This window comes from Stomoxys calcitrans, chromosome 3 (genome assembly GCF_963082655.1).
Source record: "Stomoxys calcitrans chromosome 3, idStoCalc2.1, whole genome shotgun sequence".
Lineage (NCBI taxonomy): Eukaryota > Metazoa > Arthropoda > Insecta > Diptera > Muscidae > Stomoxys > Stomoxys calcitrans.
This window is the reverse complement of record NC_081554.1, coordinates 6,893,918-6,909,719: the sequence shown is the minus strand read 5'-3', so window position 1 is coordinate 6,909,719 and position 15,802 is coordinate 6,893,918. Positions and strand designations below refer to the sequence as shown.

Genomic DNA, 15,802 nt, shown 5'->3' with positions numbered 1-15,802 from the left:
CTGTCTGTCGAAAGCACGCTAACTTTCGAAGGAGTAAAGTATGCTGCCATATAAACCGATCTTGAATCTTGACTTCGTTAGCCAGTAGAGGGCGTAATTCTTATCCGATTTGAATGAAATTTTGCCCGAGGTATTTTGTTATGATATTCAAAAACTGTGCCAAGTATGGTTTAAATCGGCCAATAACCTGATATAGCTGTCATATAAACCGATCTGGGGACTTGACTTCTTGAGCTTCTAGAGGGCGTAATTCCTATCCGATTTGGCTGAAATTTTGACGACGGATCCTCTCATGGCCATCAACATACGTGTTTATTATGGTCTGAATCGGTCTATAGCCTGATACAGCTCCCATATAAATCGATCTCTCTATTTTACTTCTTGAGCCCCCCAAAGGGCGCAATTCTTATTCGAATTGGCTGAAATTTTACACAGGTCTCCAATAATTTGATTGTGGTCCGAACCGGACCATATCTTGATATCGCTCTAATAGCAGAGCAAATCTTTTCGTTTATCCTTTTTTTTGCCTAAGAAGAGATGCCGGGAAAATAACTCGACAAATGTGATCCATGGTGGAGGGTATATAAGATTCGGCCCGGCCGAACTTAGCACGCTTTTACTTGTTCTATCTGAGTTCGAACCGCATGTCGAATGGCTTCTATGCATGGCATAGTACCTCACACATGTCGCCGGTTTTAGGAGAGGAAAACCAACGCAGAATATTTTTCTGATGTTCTCGTCAAGTTTCGGACCTAGGCGTTCAGGGTCATAGACGGACACGCTAACGTCTGACAAAACGCTACGGGTCATTTTTATCAAAATGATATTTTCTGAATTTTTTTCGCCGTATATCATAAAAGATAAAAAAAATCATAAAAATTTAATTTCATTGAAATTTTTCAAATTTATTTTGAGCATATTCGTCGACCAATAAGCCGGTCACAATAGCCCATTGATAGCGCATGCGCAGCTGGTTGTCTGACGTCTGACATTTTCATTGCTCGGACAGTTGTGTTTTTGTTGTTGCTGTTGTGCTTGGCTCTTTTGTTTATTGAAGTTGATTGCCTTTAATTGACGATGTGAACTTAGCAATTGTTTACAATTTGTTACACTTTATAACGATGGCATTGCCCTCGACGGGGCTGACAATTGTTTTATATTTAAAAAAGAAAATAAAAGAAAAAAATACAAAACTAGGCGCTTTTGATGTAATTTGCGAAGGAAAAAGAGATGAATGATAAGTCAGCGATGGGCACACTTACATATTCACGCATTAATAACTAGCCAGTCGGTTTTATCTGTTTGAGTTTGCCCATCGCTCGTTTCAATCCATGCCAAAGGGGGGCGCAACCTAAACATCCGTTAGGAGACACTTTTTGTTGACAAAAACAACCTTTTTGGCTTTGGCGCTGTAATACAAAAATTCAAAAAGTCTCACAAATCAAAACAGAATTCAGAAAAATAATGCCAAAACATCGGACGTGCGAATAGTGTCATCATCGATTGTGTCGGACATTATAACACGTACGGCCGTCCGACAAGCCTCGTGGCTGAGTTTCGATTTGCTTTGGCATAAGCAGCGGTCTCTAGACCGTTGGCCTTGTCTATTGTCGTCGCACCTTTAGTGTTTAGATCATAACCAAAGCTACCTCAACGCTCAACGGCACTAAAGCAAAAAAAGATGAACCAAAAACGCCATGTGAACTATAGCAAGGAATGCCTTAGGCTAGAAGAAGTTGTGGATAATTTGCGCCATGAATTGCACTACACCCGCCTGGCCTTGGATGACAAAGACAATGAGGTTCAGGCACTGAAAAAGGCTATGAGAGAATCGCACACATGTAAAACGCAAAACCCTGGACCCCCGGCCCTGGGAGGTACGGCAGTTCAGAGACACATGGAACGCTGTGATGGTGATATGGCTGAGGAAGAAGGCCACCATTGTCATCACCACCACCACCATCATCGTCCGGAACCAAATACTGAGCCAGCCCCTACTGCTTCTCAGCTTCAAGAGATGGTGGAACTCATTGAACACTTGCAGTTGGCCTTGCGCGAAAAGGAGACAGCCCTCGGCGAATGCCAGGAACGCAATCGCTTTTTTTGCCAAAGCATTGCCCGCCTTCAGCAGGAGTGTCATACCAAAGATGAACTTGTGGTGGAGTTGCAAAATGAAATCGACAAATTTCGCCAGGTGGTTAGACCCCTGACCCAGGTCTTCTTGCAGCATCACAAAAGCGAATGCGATGATCTAAATTGTGGGGTGGGCATGGACTCCTCGCGGGTGCTGCCCTCCGAGTATAAGCGCATAAAACGCCAAGGCTACAGTGCTGAACCACTAATCGATTTGGTGGAGGCCGAAGATAAGCTAATGAAAATCCCCAAATCCTCCAAGTAAATAGTTCAGCCTGCCAAGCTTTAACTTTATTTTGATATAAAATGCCGGAGATGAGACTAATGTATTGTTTTGTAATTCCTTTACAGATCCCGTGAACTTATCAAATCTGCCATATTGGATAATGATTTCATGAAGAATCTGGATATCACCCAAATCCGTGAGATTGTCGATTGCATGTATCCGGTTAAATATGCCGCCAAGAGTCTTATCATCAAAGAGGGCGATGTTGGCAAAATTGTCTATGTCATGGAAGGTAAGTGTGTCAAAGATATTTTCCTGTTCTAAAAGTCATATGCAAAAAAATTTTACATTTGTTTTATCCGCCTTACGGCTATCAAAATGGCATTGCTGGGAGTTTGGTATATTTGAAACTCCTAAAAGTATGCTTTTATTTTTGTTACTTCATTGAATTTGTATTTGTTTATCGCATCATTGCGGATGACGCATAAGTCGCAGTCTAAGGGCGGTAGAAAAATGCTATGCCGGAAAAAGTTTGAGAAAAATGATATTGAAATACATATTGAAACACATTGGAATCACTAAAAAAAAGCTATCTGCGGCCCAAAGTCGTCACCAATTTTAAAAATCTGTTAAATAGATCCCCAAGCAGGGTTACCATGGGTAATTTCAAAAAGGTGCATTAAAAGCGGATTTTTAAGAAAAGCCTTAAAAAAAAGGGTTTTTATTGACAACAAGTGATTCATTTTTATCAGAGCAATCACTGAAAAAGATCAGAATATTTAACCATATTCAAGGCCATAATCTTTCAGTGACTGGTCCCCTGACCATCCATATTACCGGTGATTTTTATATGGGCATATCATACCTAGGAAACAATAGTTTTAAACCAGTCATTTCAACGGTTTCACTGGTCATTTCACTGGTATAAAATTTTTTTTCATTTCACCTGGCTGAAAAATCGGTCAGTTCCCAATGTAAAAAACCCAGCATTTCAACGGCTTGAGAAAACCCGTTATTTCCCAGGTTTAGACAACCACATCACTTCACTTGTTCATACAGTTTTTTAATAATTGTTAATTTTGTATTTGAATTTTTCTAGAATTTATGTTTTATACACGAAAAGCAATAATAAATTAACTCAAGGCATAAATAAGAGTGAACAAATAATATTAAAAAAATAAGCAATTCATTACAATTCAGTGTTAATTCAAAACAAAAACAAAAATTTTAATTGAAAAATAAAAATTATTTCTTAATTTTTGAATATCGTTTTTTCACAAGGTTAGGTTGAAAAGAGAATGCGGATAATAATCCGCCCATAAACTAACAATCGGCAACGTGGTTGTACTTTAAAAAAAACGGGCTATGCCCAAAATAACGACTTTTAAAGCGGTGTTTTCCCCGGTTTTCACACCCTGCAGGCTAGTTCATATGTTCGCTTGGAAGTGGATAGCCGCCTAGTACTTGGTTCAAATGTTAATATTTGTCCCAATTTTGATATCAAAAATGTAAAAATTAAATTCGACCTCCAATTTTTGAATACAGATTCGTGTGTTTTTATGTACAAAGGCATTTTCGATTGAATTCTCTATTTCGGGGATATCGCACTTTTAAAAATTAGACTTTGCTCTCACCTTACAGTACCTTAAGTTGGAAAAAAATGTAAAGCCTATTATTCATTCCAGTCTGTGCTACAAACTATAAAGATTTCAAAAGTATCGATTCGACCTCGATGTTTTCAACCTATAAAATAAAAAATCATGTTTTCTCCTACATTCATTTAATAGGGTGTCGGAAATTGAATTTTTCATCTGAAGTGGCAACACTGCAAGTTTATTTCAATTTCAATCATAGTGAGAACATCTGTTAGCCTCTCTTCTCTTCATTCTCGGCTCAAATCTCTTTCAATACAAGACGCCAATGACGACAATCACTGGCTCCAAACATTTTTTTCTTTCGCATTGACTTAACTACCAATTGTTGTTGTCTTTTGTATCTTGTCTTGTCTCTTTGATGGAGCAGCAATGTTTCTGTGTGTGTGTTTGCGCGTAGTCCATGTGTGCTTTGCTTTGTTTTATTTGTTGTGTGTGTTTCAACCAGTTCCAGCCAGAGATCTGTTGCTTCGATCAGACAGCCCGTTGCTTCGGCCAGTCGTGTTTTGATCATTACGCGAAGAGCAACGTTTGGCGCGGTCTTTTGGGCGAGCGGTCAAAACAGTGTCCGAACAAAACGGCGTGTTTGAAACGAAAAGTGTATGGCTTCGCGTTGTTTAAAGTTACAGCATTTATTGTTGCGTTTAGTTTAGTAGCGGCCGCCCCCTCTCAATATTCCGTGATGTCTCGGTAGTGCCTTTAATGGAACATTAAGTTGAGTTGTTGAAATAAACGGGCACACATTTACACGCAAAAAAATTGTTACGGAAGAAAGAAAAAACAAAGGGAAAATCGAAATCAATCATAAGTAAACAAGCGAAAATAAAAATATCAGCAACAACAACAACATAGTATTCGCTTGCAAATCAAAGCTGTGGTGTTCTTCTTTTCTGCTTCCTCATTGGCGTGCGTTGTTATTGAACGTGCTTGTGTTTAATAGATCTGCTCTTTGCTACTGCTGCTTTTTTTATTGTTACAATACAAAATATAAGAAATATAAATAACCAGAAAAAAATATCAATTAAATTGTGCGATTCTCAATGAAAACATATTTAATAAATATTTGATAACACCCCACACCACACTTATACGCACAAACACACACATAATAAAACCACTAGAAAGACTTAATAAAATTCAAGAAAAGTGAATCTAAAATAGAAGAGTGATACAATTTTGGCTGCCTTGCATGTTTGCTTAGTTGGAACAGTGCTTCCTTTAGGAAAATAAACGTAACGAAACAAATCTTTTGTTATATTTTGCTTACCACTTAAACGTAGGTATGAACGCAGGTATGTCCATACATATGTATGTAGTTGCGTATGTTTGCATTGCTTTGTGACGAAGTACATTGCCGTATACTGTGTACCTGCTGCCAGCCTTCCTATATGCCTGTCTGTCTGCTGGTGTAAACAGGATTGCCACTGTTTTGAAAAATAATGGCATTGCCGACAATTTGATGAAATATGCCATCTAGGTTACGAGAACCCAAAAAAACTTTCCTGAACTATGTTAAGGAGAATAGGAGCATTCCAAATTATCGTACACGAAAAACAATGTAGAAATCATGTTTCCAGTTTGAGGAAACTATCTTTAATGCATAATTCATGATCACAACAGGAGTCCAAATGCAAAATCTAATCATATTCGGCTAAGAACTGAGCCCAGAAGGTGCAAGTTCAAAACAAAAAGGTGCAGTTCAAAATTCGCCTGTTCTAGGTGTCGGGCCACAGAAATGTCCAGGGGAATAGTAGAGCAGACGAACTTACTGCACTAGGATCTGCCTTACACATATCCGGGGGACCTGGAATTTCGGGGTATGGCTCTAGCGACATGTAGGCTAAGTCTTTAGGACCAGACCCGAAGGGCAACGAATGGTAGAGGGTGACAAAGTGCGGGTTGTGAACACTTCAAAATTATGTAGTGTAATCTAGACTTAAGAAGTCTATCGCTTTGCTGTCGTTGGCTATGAAAGAAGTCTCAGCAATTGTGTCCGTAATGACAGGTGACTGTCTGATCAAAAAACATGCTGATAGACAGAAGTTTGGAGGTTGCGATTTCTGCATAAGCTGTAAGGAGATTATACAACATCGATCTACTGGTAAACAGAAGGCATTCCACTTTTCGTTCCCATTTCTTTGAGGACTAGTCTGAATTGGCGGGAGTTTACATTCGCAAATGGTTGGTATTTTTAAAGCGATCTGGATGGTTCAACGATAAGATATCACAATGGACTAAAATGTCTAAATTTGATTGCACTCCACCACTAAAGACAATCAAATATCACACTGAGTAGAGATATTGGAAGAGGAAACAAAACTTGCCGATCCACATCTTCAAGAAATCATCTCGAATGTCCTACTTAGATGAAAGCTGGTTGAATTATGCGTCGTATTGGGTCATACTACAAATGCATATTCGCAGTTTCAAGAACTCAAATCGAGAGACTTTTTCATATTGAAGCTACACCCGGTTGCCGGATCCAGTTAAGGCTATAATTTGACTGGCAAAAATAATGAAAGTCATAAGAGAACTCATAGTGCAAAGTTTCAACCATATCTAATGGAAATTATTATGGTCCGATAATTAAAAGCGAGAAATTAGTTTATAAGGGAGCTATATAAGGCTAAAAATCGATTTGGACCATACTTAGAGTGGTCCAAGAGGAATCAAAGTGCAAACTTTTAGACAAGTCAGAACTGTGGCCTTAAAGAGTGGTAGAAAACAAACATCGGCTTATATGGGAGCTATATATAAATATGGACCCATTTATAATTCGAACTTACCTACACCAACCACTTGTTTCAATGTATTGGTGTTCTCGGCAGACATACGGAGGTGGCATGAACGATATTCTGATGTTTCAAAAAACATTCCATTAATTTTGGTTGTTTCATGTGACGGCTATAAAGCCACCATAGCTTTAGTTAATGTGGTAATCTCGTTGTATTGGAAACCAAAAGGTCGTGAAGTTTTACATGGTCACCCAGACCTAATCTAGGGTTCGAATCCTACTTTTCATTGAACACAGAGGAGATGGTAACCTGTCTCCTCCTCTTGATTAACGTTCAACTGTTTCCTCCTCCTAGTTTGAAAAGAGTCGTAAAGACCAATGTCATCAGCGCGATAAGTCTTCTCAGATTCCATGAAGTAACAGGGGACACTTCTCTTATATCAATGAGTACACTAGAGAACAGGGGCAAACTTCTCTCATATCAATGAGTGCAGTCCGATTCAAGTTTAATCTCAATGATAGGGGGCCTCCGAGTCCGAACGGCGTGCCGCAGTACAACACCTCTTTGAAGAAGTTTTACATGGCATAGTACCTCACAAGTGTTGCCAGCATTAGGAGGGGAAAACCACCGCGGAAATTTTTTCTGATGGTCTCGCTAGAATTCGAACCCAGGCGTTCAGCGTCATAGGCGGACATGCTAACCTCTGCGCTATGGTGGCCTCCAATTCAATTCAAGATATAACATATTTAAAAAGCGCATAATAAAGTTGCTCACAGGCACATACTCAACATATTGTTTGAACCTATTCGAATCCTGGCGAGATCATCAGAAAAAATGTTCAGCGGTGGTTTTCCCCTCCTAATGCTGGCAACATTTGTGATTCCGAACGGCTGTCGCACGCCGTTCGGAATCGGCTATAAAAAGGAGGCTCTTATCATTGAGCTTAAACTTGAATCGGACAGTACTAATTGATATGTGAGAAGTTTGTCCCTGTTCCTTAGTGGAATGTTCATGGGCAAGATTTGCATATCTTGAATCGTAAAAGAATTAAGGTTATTCTGATTACATTGCAGTAGATTAAAATGTCAACTATCAATGCTAATTAAACTTAAGGAATAGAATGAAATTGACATACTCACTAACTTGCTTTTATGCAAAGGTATGATCCTTCAGTTTCTGATTAGAGCTTGAATGGCAAGGTCTATTCTCAGATCTCATTTCTAAGTTCTCTTCTCAGAAATTTTAACTCTAACCCCTAAATCAATAGAATATTTTATTACATCCCAGCAATCAAACATTCAAACTTTGGCCAAAAGTCTGCACTAAAGTCGACATATAAGTCCGAATTCAGATCCGAAGTCTGTCCGAATTCTTTGCAAAAAATATATGGAGTGGTTGAAATATTTTCTGACCTAAGGAAATCTGATATTTAGATGATACTTCACACCAAATTCTGACAAAATTCTGGGCACACATTCTAGAACCTCCCTTCCCTACCTCTTCAAAATCTTTGAAGTCTTTAGTGAAAAATTAACGACCTTGACCACAAACTTTTTTTTTCTTTTTGCCATTCGATTCGTTCGCCAAATCACAGCTGATTTTATGAAGGGAAAGCAGCTGTCTTCAATGAAGTGGCGAACAAATTAAGTGACAAAAAGAATGTTTGTGATCTAGGCCGTAACTCTTTTCTTTTAACAGTAGATTTGCCGTTTTTGCCAAAGCAAATTATTGCTTACCCTTTTACAGCAGATGTTCTTTTCTTATATCAAAAATGTTTTTTGCAAGATATTACCTAGAAGTTGACTGTTCACAATGTGACATAAATGAAACTAATTCAAATTTCACCAAATTCAGTCTAAACTCTTTCTTGAGATTGCTCTTAGAATAATTCCATTGGCACAAGAATTATTAAATTTAATATAGGATCGTATGCGGCAACCCTGACTGCAGCTGATTATTTAGCTTTGTTGAAGTATAAAATTTCCTGATTTCAAAATTCTGAAACTCTTCACCCAATCCGTTCGCTGCTTGGTTGCAGTTGGTGCTGGTGTTGCAGTTTTGTTGTTTTTGTTTTTTTTTTTACTTGGAGCATAGTTTTACCCTATGCATTATTATGACTTTGGATCATGCAACAGCTGTTGTTGCTTTTGCTGTTGAGATGGTTTTTTCTTTGTTACTCTTCCCATGTTCATTTGTTCGATATGCATAATGATCACAGCACGAAGATCATAACAACACTGCAAACACGCCGCACACATATACAATGACTCAGGCATAAACGACAGCATATGGTGGATAAAGTATGACAGGCCTTCAAAATAGGGTCACCCACTTACATTTGTCGGACAGACATTTATTGTATGCGATTTTTTGTTGATCCAAATTGGGATTTATGAAAAAAGATTGTCGTAAATCCCTTTGAACTGGAAGAGCAAAAGTAAGCTGAACGTAAGTAAGAGATCATACTAAAAGCTTGTGTTTTCGCTTAGTACTTGGATTGCAACCTTTATGGCCACTTAAATTCATTTCATACTTTTTTTTGTTTTTGTTCAAATAAGTCCAAATATTTACTCTGCTTAATTTTTATATTTTCTTGCCTGACATTTGCAGCTGCATATACAAACTGAGCTAAATGTAATATAGATAACAAATAACACGTTTTAGCTAAGCTATTTCAACTGCTTGCCGGATTGTTTGCAAAATATATTGCTGTCAAAACAAAGAAAGCCAAACTGTAGGTAAATACCTCATATGTCAGGGTTGAAAGAAAAACAAGTCAGTAACCTTGAGAGAAAAGAGCTGCGTGCGGGAGCTTGATGTTCTGGTGAGTTTTTACTAGTTTCTTAGAATGGATCGGGACTTTATAAAAACTCTTTACTTAAGCAGCGTATTCAGTTCAGCTTTCGGAATAGTTGTGAAAAACTTAAACAAAATATCATTATTTTTTTTTTAAACACAGCTAATAAAGTTTTTTTGAACAATCTTAATATTGGCTTCATACCACACAAGGATTAATTTTAATTTTAATTTAACTGCAAGCTTTGAGCCATAAAAAAGTGCTTGTTTTTCACACATTTTTCATTTCTAATTTTTTATGGAGTTTGACAGTTGTTCACGTGAAAAGCAGAATAGAGTACCAACCCTTAAATAAGAGCCTAAATAAGAATTTTTGGTGGTATATTTGATATAGTACAACCTACCACAATGTTTGGCCCTAAAAAGGTTGAAAAGTCTTCTAAACAAAACAAATCGTGTGCCATAGTGTTGGTGTGTTGTGATCTCTGGCTATCCTTTTCCATTGCAAAAATCAGTGTTCATTTGCTCGTCTCGAGAGAGAAACAAACGAAAAATTGTGCAATAAAATAGTATTTACCCTAACAGACCAAAACTTGAAAATAAGAATTTCTTTGTTTGCCAGTATGTACATTAGGGCGGGTCGATTTTTGTTTTAATTTTTTTTTAAATCCTATACCAAAAACGAAAACTTCCTAAAATTCTCCAAAGAAGCTATATATCTCAAATAAAATCCTAACTTTATTTTAGATACATTGTTTCTTCGGAGAAGTTTCTTAGAATTTAATGTAGCTTGCATTTTTGCTACACGATTTATATTTTTTTTATCCATACAAATCAATCCGGCCTAATGTATATACATATTACACAGATTGCAATGAATTTCCTAAAAGTGTTCAATGCAGCCACCTACTTTTAGTGTCTAATCCTGATTAATCCCGTGATCTGAGCTATAGGTAGTGTTTAACTCACCTTGTCCCACCCGTGTTTCATCGCATTGCTGGGCTCTAGAAGGTAACTGCGCTGATTTTATTGGAGCGTATGCTTCTCCTACCCTGACCGTTCGCTCTTCGTTTTTGTGTTTAAAGGAGTCTCGCAAAAAATATTTTGTCGCTTCACTCTCTGGTCACGATTCCCTGACCTTATGCTGTGGTTATAAGCACACACACATCATTCTTTTGTAGCACTAACAAACCAACCAACTATTCTTGCCTGAATTCTGGTTTATGGGCAATATTTTGTTGTTATTGTTTCAATAGTAGTTGCCATTGTTGAACGTTTTAACCGCATGTATGGAAATGGATTCTTGCGCAAAACCCCACAAGCGCATACTAGTACACCAGCGACACATACACAAGGAATGAAACGGAACCGAGCATACACTCAGCTCAGCATGACAAGAAAAAAGTGAAAGTGAGCTCTTGTCTATCGACACCACCATCAACGCGATCAGCCGCAACGACGGACGTAGGGCCCAAGCAAGCAATCTGTGTTTCTAAACCTTGTTCTCGTTAATTTTTTTTTATCTTTTCTTTGTGTCAGCTCCACAAAAGATTCGTAAAGTAATGCATATCGGATTACGATGTGCAGCTACTCTCATCGGCATATGGGTGGGAATGTCATATGGTTATGCTCTTATTAACTCTCCCCCGTTCGCTTGGCGATTTTTATAACAACTGATAACAACAACAAGTATTCGATTACGGGGACCTAAATCGATAAATGGATATTTAGATTAATGTTGCTGTGGTTTTTGTCATTTTCTTTTCAATGAGTTCATCCACAGTAGCAGAAACCGGCAATGTAATATTAAAATTGAGTTCTGTATGAAATGCAGTCCCCCCAACAAACCTCCATCTAGATGTAGAGATTATCTGTATACCGGTTTGTGGATAATCCCCCAAATTATATTCTTCTCTCTCTCTCTCTTTTTCACTCTGGGACAAACACAAATGCAAAAGCATTATTACGCCAAAATGCTCTTTGTTCGGTCTTATTTTTGGTGTTTTCATTTTGGTAAATGCATCCTAAGATGCATGCTAGGCACAAATGCAAACCAAAAACCAACTTCAATATTTCGAATGGTTTTTGGGAGTGTTTCTGCTGAAAATTGATGTTTGTTTCTTTGTTTGAAGGTGGAAAATTTATGTCATAGCTTTTTTTTCCTGCCATGTAATTAATGTATTTGTAGCGTGTTTTTGGATATTAAAGAAGATGAAGACAAATGATTTTAGCGTTTGTTATCTCATCGCCAATGTTGACAACTTTTGTGAAGTACTCAGCTATGGAAAACTTATTTTTAAAGTAAGACCTAGATTTGCATGTAATCGAAAAAAATTGAAGTCTAAAATTTCATTTTTAATTTTTTCGAAAAAGGTCAACATATCTTCTTTGTCTTCTGACTTTGGATCCCTAAGCGAGATTTTCTCCCTGTAGGCAATTTCACGAGCATAAAGTAATCCAGAATGACTTGAGCATTATGCGATTTTCCCGCATTTGCTGGAAACACCTGCAGATGTAGAGTTGGCAAACTATCGACGGCACTATCGATATTGTTAATTTTGCATCAATAGCGGTAGTTTATAAAAAAAGTCTTCAAATTTAGACAAAATAACAAAATCATGCGAGTTTGTCCTATATTTGTAGAATAAAAATATCAGTGTATTGGTCGAGAGCTGCAATATTAAGCAATTTTGTATGTTTGACTTCTTGCGTGTCTCAAAACCCACAAAACCTGATTTTTAACTTCTTGAACCCCTTAAAGCTGTAATCACTGGCCGATTTACTTTCTTAATAATAATCACCATGTAGACTGAGTTATAACACTGTGGAACAGTCAATATATACTAGTATTAGGCCAACCAATCTCTCAAGACTAGCTGTTATTTGAAGGTCGCTATGGTCGAATAAACGCATTTTTACGTGTTTTCATTAAGAATATGCTTATTTTATAATATATTTGACAAATTGGCCGATGCTATCGATACTAATAATAAATTTCCCATGAACATTCCATTAAGGAACAGGGGATACTTCTCTTATATCAATGACTGCAGTCCGACTAAATTTTCGGCTCAATTATAAAGGGCCTCCTTTTTTATGCCGATCCCGAACGGCGTGCCGCTCTACCACTTGGTAGAGAAGTTTTAACATGGCAGGATAACTTACCAATGTAGCCAGCATTAGTAAGGGGATAACCACCGCTGAAGAATTTTTTTGATGTTCACACCAGGATTTGAATCCAGGCGTTCGGTGTCATAGGCGTACATGCTAAACTCTGCGCCGCGGTGGCCTTCTTGTTATCGATAGTAAAGAAAAAAAATATCGAATCAGTCGAATGGAGCGAATATCGATAGTTTACAGCTCTATGCAAGTTTCCTCCTCTGCCGTTCTAGCATTCTCCCTGTGTCCAGAGCACTGTCAAAAATCTAACATTGCAATGACCAGTTAGGACTACTATAAGTAACTCGAGATCATGTGTCCTCGCCATCTTCTTCGATAAAAAAAAATTCGGCCTTGGCCACCTTACGGCCGGCTTGCATTATTTTTTTTTTAAACGGCCAAGCAGCCATTAAGTATCGGAAGAATTCTAAATTCAAAATCCGGCCTAGACTAGAGCTGACAAACTATCAATAATCGCAACATTCGATATTTCTAATAGAAATATCGATACTATCGTTAATTTCTCCTCACCTATATTTCAAACGAAAATGAGAAGTAAAAATCAGGAGATCGATTCATATTGAAGCAACATCAATGCACAGACCTAATAAAATCAAATTTAATAAAGTCAGTTGGAATTCATGAAAGAAATTATTTTGCAAAATTTAAGCCTAATCGGATGGAAATTGTGCCCTCTTAGGAGCAATGTATCTTTAAGCATACATTCAGTGTCGAATCGCTTAGGTTAGGTTAGGTTAATTTGAAAAGGGGGTGCAGATATTAATCCGCCCCATGTCACTATGGACATACACCTTAGCCAGTAATCGGTTTGTTGTGTGCTCTAACAACTAAAAAGTAACCTCGGAAAAGAAATTTAAAGTTAGGAATTCCATGCTACTTACAAAACCCTTAATTTTCGGATCTTTGCCAATAGTATCGAATTTTGCCAATAGTATCGATAGAAAAAATATTTGTCGATATTCAGACAAAAAATAAAATATCGATAGTGCCGTCGATATTTTGCCAGTTTTAGCCTAGACTGTTGCAGGTCACTCAAGAAAGACGACCGTGCAAGACAAGGGGATTTGTTAAACTTTCAAAGAAACTGCTATCTGTAGATGTCTAAAAAGACATTTTAGCTAATTCTTCGAGGTAAGGCCCGAAAGACAACTTGTGCCAGATGGTCATAAATCGGAGGCCCAATCTAAATTTGACGAGGGCTACCGCTTTGCTACCGTTGACTACAACAGAAGTCTCTCTCACTGTGTTCGTAATCACAGGTCACTGGCTAGTTGAAAAACGTTCTAATAGACTTTAGGATGCCAGTAGAGATTTCACCAAAAGCTATACAAAAGTTTGTTTCTTTACAAAATTATAAATATGTACATATGTATAATTTAAATACTCGATTATAGTAATAATGCAGACTTTTAGCACAACAATTGTTCATAAATTAGAAATAGCACTCTTATTTGACAAAGACCCCAAAAATTCAATACAATCATGCAAACGTTGCATTTTGCAAATTCATTGTCTATGTAACAAAACATTTTGGAAATTTAAGAAAATAATTCGCAATACATACATGATAAGAGGTTATGATTTTGTTTTCTTTGTATTGTCATGCATCATAAAAATACAAAAACAAAAAAGTAATTTTATAAACAAAGAACTAGTTAAAAATGCCGCACTAAAATCTTACGTAAGTTCATTTTATTTGTCATACACATAACCCTGGATTTTTACATATTACAACGAATGATGAAACTAAAAGGTGGAATATCAAACAAATTATTTAAATATTTCCATAATCAGATTAAAATGAAACGTGTTTGAATGTGTAACATGGGAAATCGCGAAAAATAATCTCTGATTGATTGTAGAAAATTGTATGACATAGGAAGTGACTTATCAGTTGTGATAATGAAATCATTAAATTTGCATTATCAAGCTACAAGAAAACTGCTAACATGTCAAAAAAAATCTTTTCAAAACCTTTAATAAAATCTCAATGATTGTAAAGGTAGACAATGACAAAGCCACCTAAGTTAGTTCACAACCACGGTGACTTAATATAGAAATCAAGTCCATGGTGATACCGCAGAAATGAGAATAGAATAGAACTAACCAGACAGTAAACTCACTATATATACATATATTATTATTTTAACGTAAACCTTTCTAAAAATAATCGGGTTTGCATCATAATGTCAAACCGTTTCAGTTTTAAGTTTGAAAACGGTATGCCTTTTTGCGTTGCCATATAGCAACACCAGGGTAATTCTAGTTAACAAAAGTTAATGAACCCAGTACTAATATCAAGTGGTAAGATTCAACTCAACTTCTGAAACTAAAACTAGACCAATCCTCGCTCTGGCGAGTATACTCTGTTTGTCTCCGGCTAGAGTAAATGAACTTCTCTGATTTTTATTTCTTTCTTTACTATCGAAAAACATCAAATCTTTTGTAACATAAGTCTTAATTATCATTTATTGTTTGTGTGATAATTCACCACTTGCTTAAGATTATTAAAGTCCAATCGATTAAAGATGAATCAATTGTAATTGTTGTTGCTTAAAGAAAATAATCACAGAACAATTAAATTGAGACGTTCTGAGTTTGAAACTCACCATTCGATATTTGTTCTCATGCTTTACATTCTATCCTATCGTAATGCTGAGTTTACATGGTACATCTGATGTATGGTCATTGTAATAGTATTGGTGAAAACAATGCACATGTACACCTAACCATCAGTTATGGCTGAAAAATCAAAATCATTTGACTTTTTTCGATGAATAACGGCTATGTGTTTCCGTTTACAAAAAAATGTGTAATCATTTATTGATAGATATTGAAAAGCACATTCTGTGGCAAATCGAGTTAAGAAATGAGAAGTAAAGTATGAAAAATTAAATAAAATCAAAGGAAAGGAAAGAAAAAGTCGGTATACCGTTTTTGGCAAAACCTGTAATCAACACGTATACACGATGAGTACGATCATGATGTACCGTCTAAAAGGGCCATTAAACATTAAAACCATCACACCATTAGTGACTGTTATCGACAGTGTGATAATTCACCACTTTCTCGAACTAATT

At 36.9% G+C, this 15,802-nt stretch overlaps 1 protein-coding gene across 7 annotated transcripts in view; it reads left to right on the top strand.

The window, feature by feature from the left end:
• LOC106089503 (cGMP-dependent protein kinase, isozyme 2 forms cD4/T1/T3A/T3B) overlaps positions 1–15,802 on the top strand; it is a 192,351-nt gene that overhangs the window by 134,459 nt on the left and 42,090 nt on the right. For 5 of the 7 annotated variants that reach the window (XM_059365374.1, XM_059365376.1, XM_059365377.1 and 2 more), the window contains one exon: positions 2,485–2,651. In XM_059365374.1, coding sequence (XP_059221357.1) covers positions 2,485–2,651 — 167 coding nt within the window. Of the gene's footprint in view, positions 1–1,148; positions 2,395–2,484; positions 2,652–4,989; positions 5,304–15,802 lie in introns of those variants that run through there. The other 2 variants (XM_059365381.1, XM_059365380.1) reach the window with 2 other exon arrangements.